Below are 12,282 nucleotides of genomic sequence, written 5' to 3'. Positions count from 1 at the left end.
TCTAAGATCAAAAAAGGTGCCAAAGTTAAACTATACACTTTTCAAGATAAATATTTCACAGAAAATTATTGATCCTATAGTTTTCAAGCCGTAATTTGTTAAAACATGCTGAATTTAAACTATCCACTTTTCAAGATGCGGGGTTGCAGATAATTATCAGTCCTATAGTTCTCAAACCATAGTTTAGTTGAACACAAAAAAGGAGCATGCAGAAGCAAACACAATATAGCTTAGAGTTTAAAGATCTGGTATTGAATAATTTTGAGCCATATGCAAACCAAAAATCGAAGGATTAGCCATTCTTCCTTTCATTTGGACCACCTTGTTGTGCACAGTAATAAACTACTGCAAATTTCAGTACTATTTGATTCCAGAATATCCCGTTTAAGAGTTTCAAACTGCCTCCTGAAACTGAAACAGTCAGCTTAGATAAGAATACCCAAATGTGAAGCAGCGATTCTCAGGCCATCCTATCCCAGGGTTCAAACTATGAGTCTATGACTGTACAACAGTAAGGAAACTCTGGACAAAAGTTTATAGAATTGAACATTAATTTGTCAGTTTATATAATTTTAAGCAGAATAAGCATACTTTTGACGTGTTGAATATTGCTTATGCTTATCTCTCCAGAATCCCATCTCTACCATCCAGTCATAAGGGATCTAATAAATTGTTCTAAGTTGGAGGTGTTGATTGTTCTTTCTCAATCTCTGGTTGTTCTTTCTCAATCTCTGGTTGTTCCTTCTCAATCTCTGGTTGTTCTTTCTCAAACTCTGGTTGTTGATTCTCAATCCCTGATTTTTGTTTCTCAATCTGAGCTTTAAGCATATCTAATTTTTCTTCCAGACTTGCTTGTTTATGCATACCCTTGTCAAGATCATTCAGTAACTTTTCATTCTTCTCCTTCATGTATTGATTCAAATGGCCAATATGCTCTTTGAAATAAATTTCTAGATCTTCCATAAGCGTCTGCTTCTGTTCTAACTGCTGGTGTAAGTCTCCTATGGTTGAATCCTGTAGTCGAATTGTCTCCCTCAAGTGGTTAATTGTATCCTGTGCTTCCTCCAAGGCTTTGGTGTAGCCAAAAAATGTTTTATTTGTAAGAAGCAAATTATTTTTTAGCTTAGAGAATTCTATTGCCCTCTGCTGCTCTTCTTGTTTGCTCATCTGCAGCCGTTGGATTGCATAATCCCTCTGGTTCAACTGCTGATACAAATCTTGAATCTCGCCATTAGCACTCTGAGTGAGTGTCTGCTTCTCATTCATATAACAGTTTTCAGCCCTTTGCAAGTACTCATACACATTTGCCATGCACGCACCAAAACTCAAAGGAAGATCAGACCTATGCTTCTTCTCAGAGGCACCATTAAACTCATTATCTTCATCTATTTCCTTCTTTCTAACATTTCCAGAATGGGACGGGCCCTGATTCAGAAACATGATGAGATTCTCAGGTGAAGGATCCCTCTGGACATGTAAAGCTGAATTTAAGTTCATGCCCTTCTCTAGCTCTGACATCAACAGATGTTCTGCTGATGTGGAAGTTGGCAGGTGTGCACCTGGATTCAAACCCATACATTTTCCCATTTCAAACATCATCTGTTCAGCTGAAGTATTTTTTTCAAGATGGGCTGCGGAATTCAACATCATGGCTGGATCTCCATCTATAAATTGGGGCTCTGTTGGAATGGATTTCTCAAGGTAATCAGTAGAATTCAACATTGTGGCTTTGCCTCCATCTAAAAATTGGGGCTCTGCCGCAATGGTCTTCTCAAAATTGGCATTAGTGGTGGCCATTATACCATTATCAAATTCAGATAATAGTTGCCCAGGTGATGTAATCTTTCCAAGGCAGGCATCCAAGTTGGACATTGTGCCCTTCTCATGCTCTGATAGTTCATTATCTATTGAAGGAGGCCTAACAAAATGCTCCCCGTGTGAGGATGCTTCGGTTGGCCCATCCAACTTCTTATTGTCCTTCTGTAATCTTCTTGAACCTCTGCTGTCTTCATCAGATTCTCTCTTTTCTTCAACAATAATGTTGCATGGCCGAAGCGTCATATCTACTAATCCCTTGCTACTGTGCGTGTCCTCATCGTTTCTCATACTCCCAACTCCATCATTTTCTTCTGCTACCTGCTGATCCATCACATCTTCCTCTCGTTGTTGATCCGACACATTTTTCACCCCTTGTTGATCCAACACATTTTCCACAACCTGTTCATCCAGCACACTTTTCACCTCCTGTTGGTCCGAAACATCTTCCACCCTCTGTTGGTCCACCACATGTTCCACTTCCCGTTGGTCCATCACGTCGCTTACTTCCTTATCATCATTTTCTGATTCTATATTTTGCTGCAAACCCTCCTCATCCTGTTTCTCATCAAGAATCCCTCCATCCTCAGGCGCATCCCCCTCATTGTCAACATTTGCACCTTCCAAATCCTCAAAAATCTTTGAACTCGAGACGATATTCTCATCTTCTCCATGCCCAGCCTCAGTCGGATCCTTCGACAGTAAATCAGGCCTCTGGTTTCTAATCAACTGCTGGAAATGCAAGGCATAGTAGAACTTCACCAATTCTTTATTCTGTAAGAGCTCCTTTTCTGCCCTCGACCAGATCAGACTAGCCCAGTCAACATTCTGCTCCGACTTCAAAGCCTTCTCTACCAGGCCCAGCATCTCCTCTGAGATCAAACTTGGGTCATCACAGGGACAGACCCTAGAAGACACAAAATACAAAGCAGCCTTAATCCCCTCCGCGCCACAACTCTTGATTGAGTAACCAGGTGTGCCCTCAAAATCAGGCATTTCAAGAAAACTGGAGTTTTTCTCCTTCTTGTAAGGAATCCTCAAACTCTTGGCCAAATCAGCCCTGGAGACCCTAATCCTTGTATCCTTCACAATACTATAATGATTTCCAGGGTCATATGTGATGACAAGCTGGGCCAAGTCACCTATACTAGGTTCTAAATCAAAATCAAAATTCGCGAACTCCCACAAACCCAATTTCTGAAAGACCTCCTCGTGTTTAGACAAATCAGCCAAATGGGTGTTTGACAAAAGAACTGGTTGCATAGTTTGTTTAAGAAAATCAATCGTTTTAGCCTTCTGGAATGAAATTTGCCTACCTTTTCTTGCCTTTTTTTTGCTCGATGACACTATGTTGATGATGCTTGTGGTGGTGGTTTTTGTTGTTGGTTGTGGTGTCGTTATAGGGCCGACTTCATCTCGATCACTGCTGCTGTAGCTGGAGCTCCTCTTCAAAACAACCTCCTCCTGTTGTTCCTGCTCTTGATCCTTTTCCTGGTCTTGTTCCTCCTCGTGCTCCTCCTGCTGCAACTCCTTCTTCTTTCTACCATACGCAACTTGCTGGGTCTTTCTCTTCCTCTTTGGAGCCATCGTAAATCGCACACTGGTTTTCTTCTTCCTCAAGCCCTTTTGGCCTCTTCGCTTTTTAAATTTCTTGTTTCTGCCCACGCCATGCGAGGAAATATGATAAATAATAGCTTTATTTTGTACTGGTGAATAAAATGCATCGGATTCTAGCGATTTCACAATGGTACTGTTTAATTTCACCTATGAATTGAACTTTAATAGCTTAGAAGTAGCCAAAAAATTTGGGAAATTCTAGGGTGCTGGCCGGGAAAGAGTATAAAAAATTGGTTGCGTATTGGAAAAAATAAAAGGCTATTTTGGTGTGGAAAAAATAAAAGGCTATTTTGGTGTGTAATGGGTAATGTCTAGGAGGTGTGGAAGGTTAATTAAGAAAAATAATTGATTCATTTATGTATTAGGGGAAGAGTATCAATAGTTGTCATGGTTCTAATAGCCGACATTTTATTGTCATAGGGACCTCCAATAACCGTCATAGTGAAAACATCATTAATAAATTTGTTTTGTATCAATAGTCAATCAATTTTTGGAATTTTTTGTTCATAATTGGCCCATTTGTCCACCACTATTGGAACATTTGTGCAAAACTATTGGGACATTTGTCCACAAGTACTGGTGATTTTAAGTGGACGGTTACTGGAATATCTTTAGTTAGGTATCAAGCGACACTTTGAAATGTGTACTTTTTGACCTTTGTGTGCATAACTATTTCACTGTGTGCATCGTTACTACCCAAAAGCCAGATCAATAGCTATAAGCAGTTAAGTCGCATACGAAGACAACTAAAAAAAAATCAAAATCCAATGTACCGTTTAGGATCTGTGGGTGCGCGAAGTTAGCTATGACGACTACTGGTGCTCTTCCCCTACATGAGGTCAATTGGTAGGTCCTTTAAAAAATGATGTTATTTATATGCAAAAAAAAATCTTATAGAGAAGTGATATCTTCAAATCAACTATGCATCTATTTATAGGAACCCAAACACAACTAAAACAAAACCTATGAATTAGAAAGATAATTCATATGTAGTCAACCATGTTTAAGTGTATTGCAGTCTAACTATCTACCCATCTATCTATACTAACCATCGTCAAATTAATTCTTCTAACTTTGTATATGTTAATATCAAATAATATCGCAATTTTGTATATACATATAAGATTATATTAAATAATATATTATATAGAATAATAAATATCATTATATTTTTTTCGATATTAATAATGCCACAACTTAACCATCACAGAATGGGATCAATCGAAATATAGTTATATTAATTATATATAAATTAAATACATGATTAAATAATAAATATAAATAGACATATAGGCCTATTACTGGGCATGTCTAGATTGATTTGGATCCCAAGGTGAAGTTTGGTGATGAATGAGTGAAGTCTGAAATAGGCTGGGTGAAAGTCAACTTTGGCAGTGCGTAGAAAGAGAATCTAAGACCCTCAGGAGCAAGGTTTGTGCCAAGAGATTGGGACAACAATGTTCTAGCCTTTGGTGCTAAAAGGCTGAATGACGACTCGAATAATGAAGCCAAAAATCAAGTGGCACTACTAGCAATTAGGATGGCCAAAAGAATGTTGGTGATGAAATTGCATTTAGAAGGCGATTCTCAAATAATTATTAATGCTATTATGGTGGGTAAATGTCCTACTTGGAATTTAAATAAAATTGTCAAAATTATAAGAAACCTTTTATTTTCTTTTAAAGATTTCAAAACTTTTCGTATGTTAAGAAATGGAAATAGGGTGGTGTACAAGTTGTCAAAGTGGGCAGTGTCATTAATGGAGGATCAAGCGAAATTTTATTAGGAAGTATAGACACCTAAATTTGATCATTATAATATGATCAAATTAATTCTCATTACCCTCTTTCTCCTAAAGTCTAGCCACTAATTAAATAATTCTTTTATTTAATTAAAGCTCATTTCTTCTATGACCTTGACTAAATTACTTTAATTAAGTTGCCTATCTAACCCTCTTGATCCCATTTGATTAAATAAATTCTATATTTATTTAATTAAATGTCATTTTCTTATTTTTCCTCCAAAATGAGTTTAATTCATAAGCCATGTGTCAAATTAAATAAATCTCCTCGTTTATTTAATTTAATTCCCTTTTTTCCACTTGGAATTAAAATGATTTTTTAATTCTCCCACTCATTCTCTCTCCACCCATCACATCCTCCCACATTTCCCACTTGTCCCCTCATCCTTGATTATTTTTCTAATCATTCCCCCTAAGCATGTGCACATGCTTAATCCCAAATATTAGCCCCCAAAATCAACCCTATGTCCAACTCAACCTTAAATGTCGGGTACTTTTTGAGAAGGACCTCACATGGGTCTCTTCCCACTGTGTCCCCTCCAAGGAATAAAAAAATATTTTATTCATTTTCCCCAAGTACCTTGGATTTTGAGGACAAGGAATGCTTTTATGGCAAATCTTCCTTACACTCTTTCTCATCCCTTCTCCCAACTACCTTTTCCTCTCACATTGTCACATGTTGACACTTGCCAACATCACAATGAGTGTGAGAACCCTAAGCATTCCCATCCTTCAAGGATCTTTACTTTTGATCTCAGCCCTCCATTTGTCCAATTCCAACACTTAACCAAAACAACTCTCATTCTCTCATTATGCAACCTGGAATTCACAACACTTGAGCTATCATACACCATCTTAATGCAAGTTTGAGAAACTTTGGAGGTCCCATACCATTATGATGTCGAATTTGTGAGCACACATCCAATCTTCAAACAAAGACAAATCATTGTGTCAAAAGGAAGGTTTAACAATAGTGGGTTTTGCTTAATTTCACTTATTTTGTGTTGTTTTGTCTCATTTTTGTCCTATCTTGATGTTATGTTAATTTGTGTGTTCTAGGTATTTTCCTTTATTGTTTATGCTCTTTGAACTCATATTTTGGTGTACACACAAAGATTTATGGGGGATCCCAATCAATGATTTGTGACAGATTGTACACTACCAAAAGCATATACAATCATGGGAAGGTGTGCATGTTTAATGTGGTGGGATGGGAGTTCATTTTAATATTGACATCAAAGCTTAATTTGACACAAAACCAGTTGGTAGTGGCGTAGGGTGGTGCGCAACAGACTAGTGGCGAATTCAGGCAAAATAGAAACAAACTTCACCTTGGTCACTCCCAAGCAACAACTTGCCTTATTGGGCCAAATTTCTAAGAAGTGACTTTGAAATGTTTTTAAATTTGATGGCCCTTTATTTGTAAAGATACAAGACATACTATTTGGAGAATAATTTATGAGAATGGAGCATATATATATATCAAACAAATATTGATATCATCTAAATGTTGGTGGCGTGTGTTGGCCATTTGGTGGAATTGATTATGTGTTGCATTGATGTTTTGTCATTGATGCCAACACTAGTTGTTTGGATGCTTTATCGACACCCTTCTGGTCCCGGTAGGTTGAGTGTTTTCTCGTTACTTTGGATCTGGCATGATCCGGTAGGCTTCAGTATGACTTGGTTATGGAATTGGCTAATTCATGATACTCATGCTCATATTTAGTCAGTTGGTCTTGGTCTGGTGATCGAATGCTATCATGATTGCTTGGAAGCTTGGCTTCTGGTTCCAGCAAGGGTTTGACCAACAGAGCTTTTGATGAAGATCTTTGTTAAATTGCATAAGTGGTGTTGGTGCAGCTTTTGTTGGAGTTTCAGGATGTTGATGGTGATCATGTTTGAGACTTGGCAGATGGAGATCATTTCTATAGCGTGTGGACCTATACTAGGTCCCGGTTGATCTAGGTTATGGACCAGTTGATGTAACGCGTGGATTGGACCTCTCGATGTGTTTCTGGGATATCTTATGTGTTGGATATTATTTATTTGGTCTAAGGCCAACATGGTTTGTAATTATGTAATTGGTTTATTATCTGGTGCCTAATTATTTATGGTCAAGGGTTTATATATATAGATGTAAGATCTCATTGTAGATCAGATATATGGTAGTGATAGGTGTGGCCTGGGATATGGATATGTAATGTGAGAATAATGTAATATCATTCAGGCAGAGGATTTGGTAGATCATTGGAGATCAAATTGGGTTTATGTAAAAGGATTTAGTCCTCTGGTATTGAGCTTAATCGAAACTGTACTCAGGCATAGGAGATGCTATCTTTTACAGTTAACACTTATCTGGATTGTAGTCTAGATTTCTATGTAGTCAGTGAGACTCCTTTTGTGATGAGCAGTGTGCTCTAGGTTGTTGGCCTTCCTGCAAGTGCAGGCCCCTCAATTGTAATTCACATACTTACTGCAGAAGTATTATCTGACTGTGGGTAGGCTTCCCACCATGGTTTTTCCCTTTACCGGGTTTTACATGTATAAATCTCGGTATCATGTGGATGGTATTTATTCTATGATTATTGTTTATGCTTAATTGGTTTAACTGCTATTCCGGTATTAATGTTTTGGGTTCCAGTATTAAATTTTTAATTGCTAATCATTCTGGTAATATGTGACAACTGATTCACCCCTCCCCCCCTCTCAGTTGTCTTTCACTTACTGTCTAACAATTAGTATTAGAGCTTTGGTCCTCTCTACAGAAAGCTTAACCACTTGAGGAATATCCTATGGCATCTAACAGTTCAACTTCATCCAATTCTTCTGGAGCTATCTTTCGAAGAGATATTCCTAGGCTTGATGAAACAAATTACACAATATGGAAGATTCAGATGGAGACTCATTTGAGATGTCTCGGCAAGGAGATTTGGGAGATCACATAGAATGGTGTCACACCTTATAATCTGGGATCTGGCAATCCTCCTCCGGCATACCTGGATAAGGAGCTTGAGAATGATTGTAGAGCAAGAGAAGCCCTCTTGTGTGCACTTTTTGATCAACAAATAATGGGATTAACTGACAAATCATCTAGAAAGGCTATATGGGATAAGTTGGAGACTCTTAATGAAGGTGACCCTATAGTGAAGCTTGCTAAACTTGATGGTTACCAGGTGAGATATGAAAACTTGAAGATGGAGGAAGATGAAAGGATTACTGCATTCATGGAAAGGGTAAATGAGATTGTTATGGGAATTCAATGTTGTGGTGGAACTCTTAGTGAAGATGAAATTGTTTCTAAAGTTTTGAGAGCCCTACCACCGGCTTACAAGATGAAGGCTACTGCTATTAATGAGTTGAGAACAATGGCTAATACATCTATTAACATAGATACCTTGGCTAGGAAACTATCTGCTTTTGAGCTTGAAGAATTTGGACCTTCAGGAGCTATGAAGACTGGACATGCTTTTCATGCATCTACATCTGCAACCGGTAAGCAAGATTGGAAAGATTTATATGCAAAGGAATTGGAAGATATGAAGAGAGAAGATGATGAGTTTGAGCAACTTGAAGCACTATTTGCTAGAAGAGTACCTAAAGGACTGTTAGGAAGTAAGTATGAAGGAAAAGCACCCTTTAAATGTTTTGCATGTAATAAAATTGGTCATTTTGCATCTAGATGTCCTGAAAGGAATTCAAGATTTGAAGAAAGAGTTAGAAGATATTTTAAGCCTAACCTTGGATATCAGAACAAATATAAGTACAAGAAAAATAGAGACAAATCATGCTACATAGCAGATGAGGAAGGCATTGCTGATTCTGATGATGAACCGACAGAAGACTATGGTAGTGGTTCTGGAAATGGGAAGGAATGGGTGTTCCTGGCTATCAAGGAAGATTATTCAGCACTGGAAGAGAATGTACCTAAAGAGAAGGCACTTGCTACTAAAATTGAAGACAAGGATGAATGGGTAATTGATAGTGGTTGTTCACATCATATGACTGGAGTAAAAGGGAAGTTTCTATCTTTGCAAGAATTTGATGGCGATCTAGTTAGATTTGGCGATGGCAAAGCATGTATGATCAAAGGAAAAGGAACTATATCATTGGATGGTAAGAACAATACTGACAATGTTTATTATGTTGAAGGTTTAAGGTATAGTCTTTTGAGTGTAGGACAACTGGTGGATAAGGGATTTCAATTACAGTTCAAGAATGGAAAATGCAAAATCATTAACAAATTTGGTTTGGAGATTGCAACCGGTACACAGACAAAAGGTAATATATTTCATTTGAACTCCAGTGAGAAGACATGTTTGATTACACAGATTGATGAGAGTTGGCTATGGCATAAAAGGCTGTGTCATGTGAATTTTGATTTCATTGTGAAGATCAGTTCAACTAAGGCAGTTAGGGATATACCTAAGATTATGAAGCCCTATAATCTGGTATGCAAAGAATGTCAAATGGGTAAACAGGTCAGAACCTCTTTTAAGAGTATACAAGATAAATCAAATGATGTTCTTGATCTTATTCATATTGATTTGTGTGGCTCTACTAGAGTTAAAAGTTTTCAAGGTGATAACTATTTCATGCTAATCATTGATGATTATTCTAGAATGGTGTGGGCTACTTTTCTGAAAGAAAAATCTGAAGCATTTGAAAAGTTTAAAATCTTTAAGGCTGATGTGGAAATTGAGATAGGATTGAAGATTAAATGTTTGAGATCGGATCATGGTGGAGAATTCACATCTAGTGAGTTTAATAACTTTTGTCAGAAGCATGGTATAAGAAGACAATTTTCTGCTCCCCGGACACCTCAACAGAATGGAGTTGTGGAAAGGAAGAACAGAACTATCTTGGATGTTGCTAGAACAATGATGATGAAAGCTAGTCTACCTCATATCTACTGGAGAGAAGCAGTGAGCACAATGATTTACACATTCAATAGAGTACATATCAAAGGAGAAATCAGTAAGACATCTTATGAATTATGGTTTGGCAATACACCTACAATTAAGTATTTTAGAATCTTTGGTAGTAAATGTTATATCAGGAGAGATGATATCATTGGCAAATTTGATCCTAGATGTGGTGAATGAATATTTTTTGGTTATTCTTGTTATGCCTTGAATACCTAACCCCATTAGTTTCCTTGTGTTGAAACTATGGGTCCCTCTTTTTGCTTTATGTTGCTTTGTTTTTGTAGTTTTGTCTGGCGACCCCGGAACCCCAGAGTTCTGAGCTCTTTGTTTTTGCTTTGTCCTACCCTTGAACCCCAGAGTTCTGAGGTCTCCTCTCTTTGTTTTGCTTTGTCCTACCCCAGAACTCCGAAACCCCAGAGTCCCGAGGTAGGTGTTTGTTTGCTTGTTCATGACTTCAGAACCCTGAATCCCCAGAGTCTCGAAGTTGTGCCTAGCCCTTTTTTCATTGAAGCCTTGAAACTTCGAAGTCCCGAGTTCTTTATGCTTCGTTAGTTGTCAACCTCGGAACCCTGGAGTCCCGAGGTTGTCTTGTCTTTCAACCCTGGAGTCCTGAGTTTGTTTTGTGTCTTTTCACCCCGGAGTCCCAAGGTGAATTTTGTTGTCTTTTGTTTGCCACCTCGAAAGTCTGGAACCCTGGAGTCCCGAGGTCTTGGTTAAGGAGATCGTACGGAATAAGTTTTTTTTTTTTTTTTTTTTTTTGGGGGGGGGGTATAAATAAGAGGAATGAACTTTTCTAAGTTCATTTGTGCACTCAAGTTTCTTAGAGCTCCTAGTTGCAACCTCCCGACTTCGTGTCCTTGTGTTGCCGAGTGCCTTGTGTGTTTTTCTCACCAGGTTGGTGAATTTTTCTCCCTCCTTGTGATTCCATGTTTTGATCTTGTTGTTTTTTTTAGTTTTCTTGTTTAGATTTTCTTTTAGGGTTTTTTGTGTTTTTTACGTGCCCTAGTTTTCCCAACCCCAGAACCCTGGAGTTACGAGCTAGGTAGTTTTTCCTCGCCTCGGAACCCCAGAACCCCGAAGTCTCGAGGTAGGTTTTTTGGTCGTATCCATCAACCTCGAAACCCTAGAGTTCCAGATCAATTCATAATTTTTTGAGAGAAATACCCCCGACCTCTGAACGCCAAAGTCCCGAGGTCCTTTTTACTGGGCCACTACTTTAACCCCGTATCCTGGAGTTCCAAAGTATCTTCTTGGTGCCTTGTTGATCTACCTCGGAACCCCGGAGTTACGGACTCCATTTGCTTCATCCATCTCGGAACCCAGGAGTCTTGAGGTCACTTGTTTTATAAGGAATTTATACACCCCGGAGTCCCGAGGTGGATAATGTTATTAATATTTTTATCTATGCAATAGATTAATTATTGATTCTTTCTTGCAAATCAGAGAGTTTAGATGTACCCAACTTCCAACAAGAGAGGCAAGGACATAGACAAACTCCCAGTGACAATGGAATATCAATATCAAGGACAGGTGTATGTTTCAACGTTGGATGATCATATTAAATGGGTTATAGACACAGAGGTGGGGTACATCGAGATAGAGGATATTAAGACACAATTGGACCGACCAAGGCCAGAGGCCCCGCTAAGAAGGATTAAGAGATCAGGCCTGGTGGAGGCAACCATCTTCCCATAGTTAGTCCAAGCTCTTGATTTTATCATAACTGTTGCATATTTCTATGATGCAGATACAAGAAAGTGCACAAATGCTCAAGGTAGGATGGTAATTGACTTGTCTGCAGATATGCTAGGATTTGTGTTTGGCATCCCCGCAAGGGATGAAGTACTCCTTACCACTGAAGGAGAAGCCCTCAAAGTATGGAATAGTAATATTGCTTCAAATAAGAGACACATGAATGAGAAATGGTTAGAGGAGGAGAGAAAAACAGGGCTAAAAGCCACAAATGTGTTGAGGGCAGAATTTAAGGAACCACAAAGAGATTTGATCATCATGCTGAGCAAAGCCTTCCGTAAGCCTGATTGCAAGCATTTCCATCCTTGGATGTTCTAGTTCATGACCACCATCCTTATAGGGAAGCAATACTTTGATTGGGCCCAAATC

At 38.4% G+C, this 12,282-nt stretch overlaps 1 protein-coding gene across 1 annotated transcript; it reads right to left on the bottom strand.

The window, feature by feature from the left end:
• Positions 1–226: 226 nt before the first annotated feature.
• Positions 227–3,579, bottom strand: LOC131047472 (uncharacterized). Its single transcript, XM_057981379.2, has one exon. It carries the CDS (start codon positions 3,400–3,402, stop codon positions 676–678), a length of 2,727 nt encoding a protein of 908 aa, XP_057837362.2. The 5' UTR covers positions 3,403–3,579; the 3' UTR covers positions 227–675.
• Between the last annotated feature and the right edge of the window lie 8,703 nt (positions 3,580–12,282).

Source organism: Cryptomeria japonica, chromosome 7 (assembly GCF_030272615.1).
Source record: "Cryptomeria japonica chromosome 7, Sugi_1.0, whole genome shotgun sequence".
Classification (NCBI taxonomy): domain Eukaryota; kingdom Viridiplantae; phylum Streptophyta; class Pinopsida; order Cupressales; family Cupressaceae; genus Cryptomeria; species Cryptomeria japonica.
The sequence above is the reverse complement of the archived record's forward strand: the minus strand, read 5'-3'. Positions and strand labels throughout refer to the sequence as shown.

Coding starts and splice junctions, on each gene's coding strand:
- LOC131047472 (XM_057981379.2), bottom strand. CDS start 3,402: ATGGCTCCAAAGAGGAAGAGAAAGACCCAGCAAGTTGCGTATGGTAGA.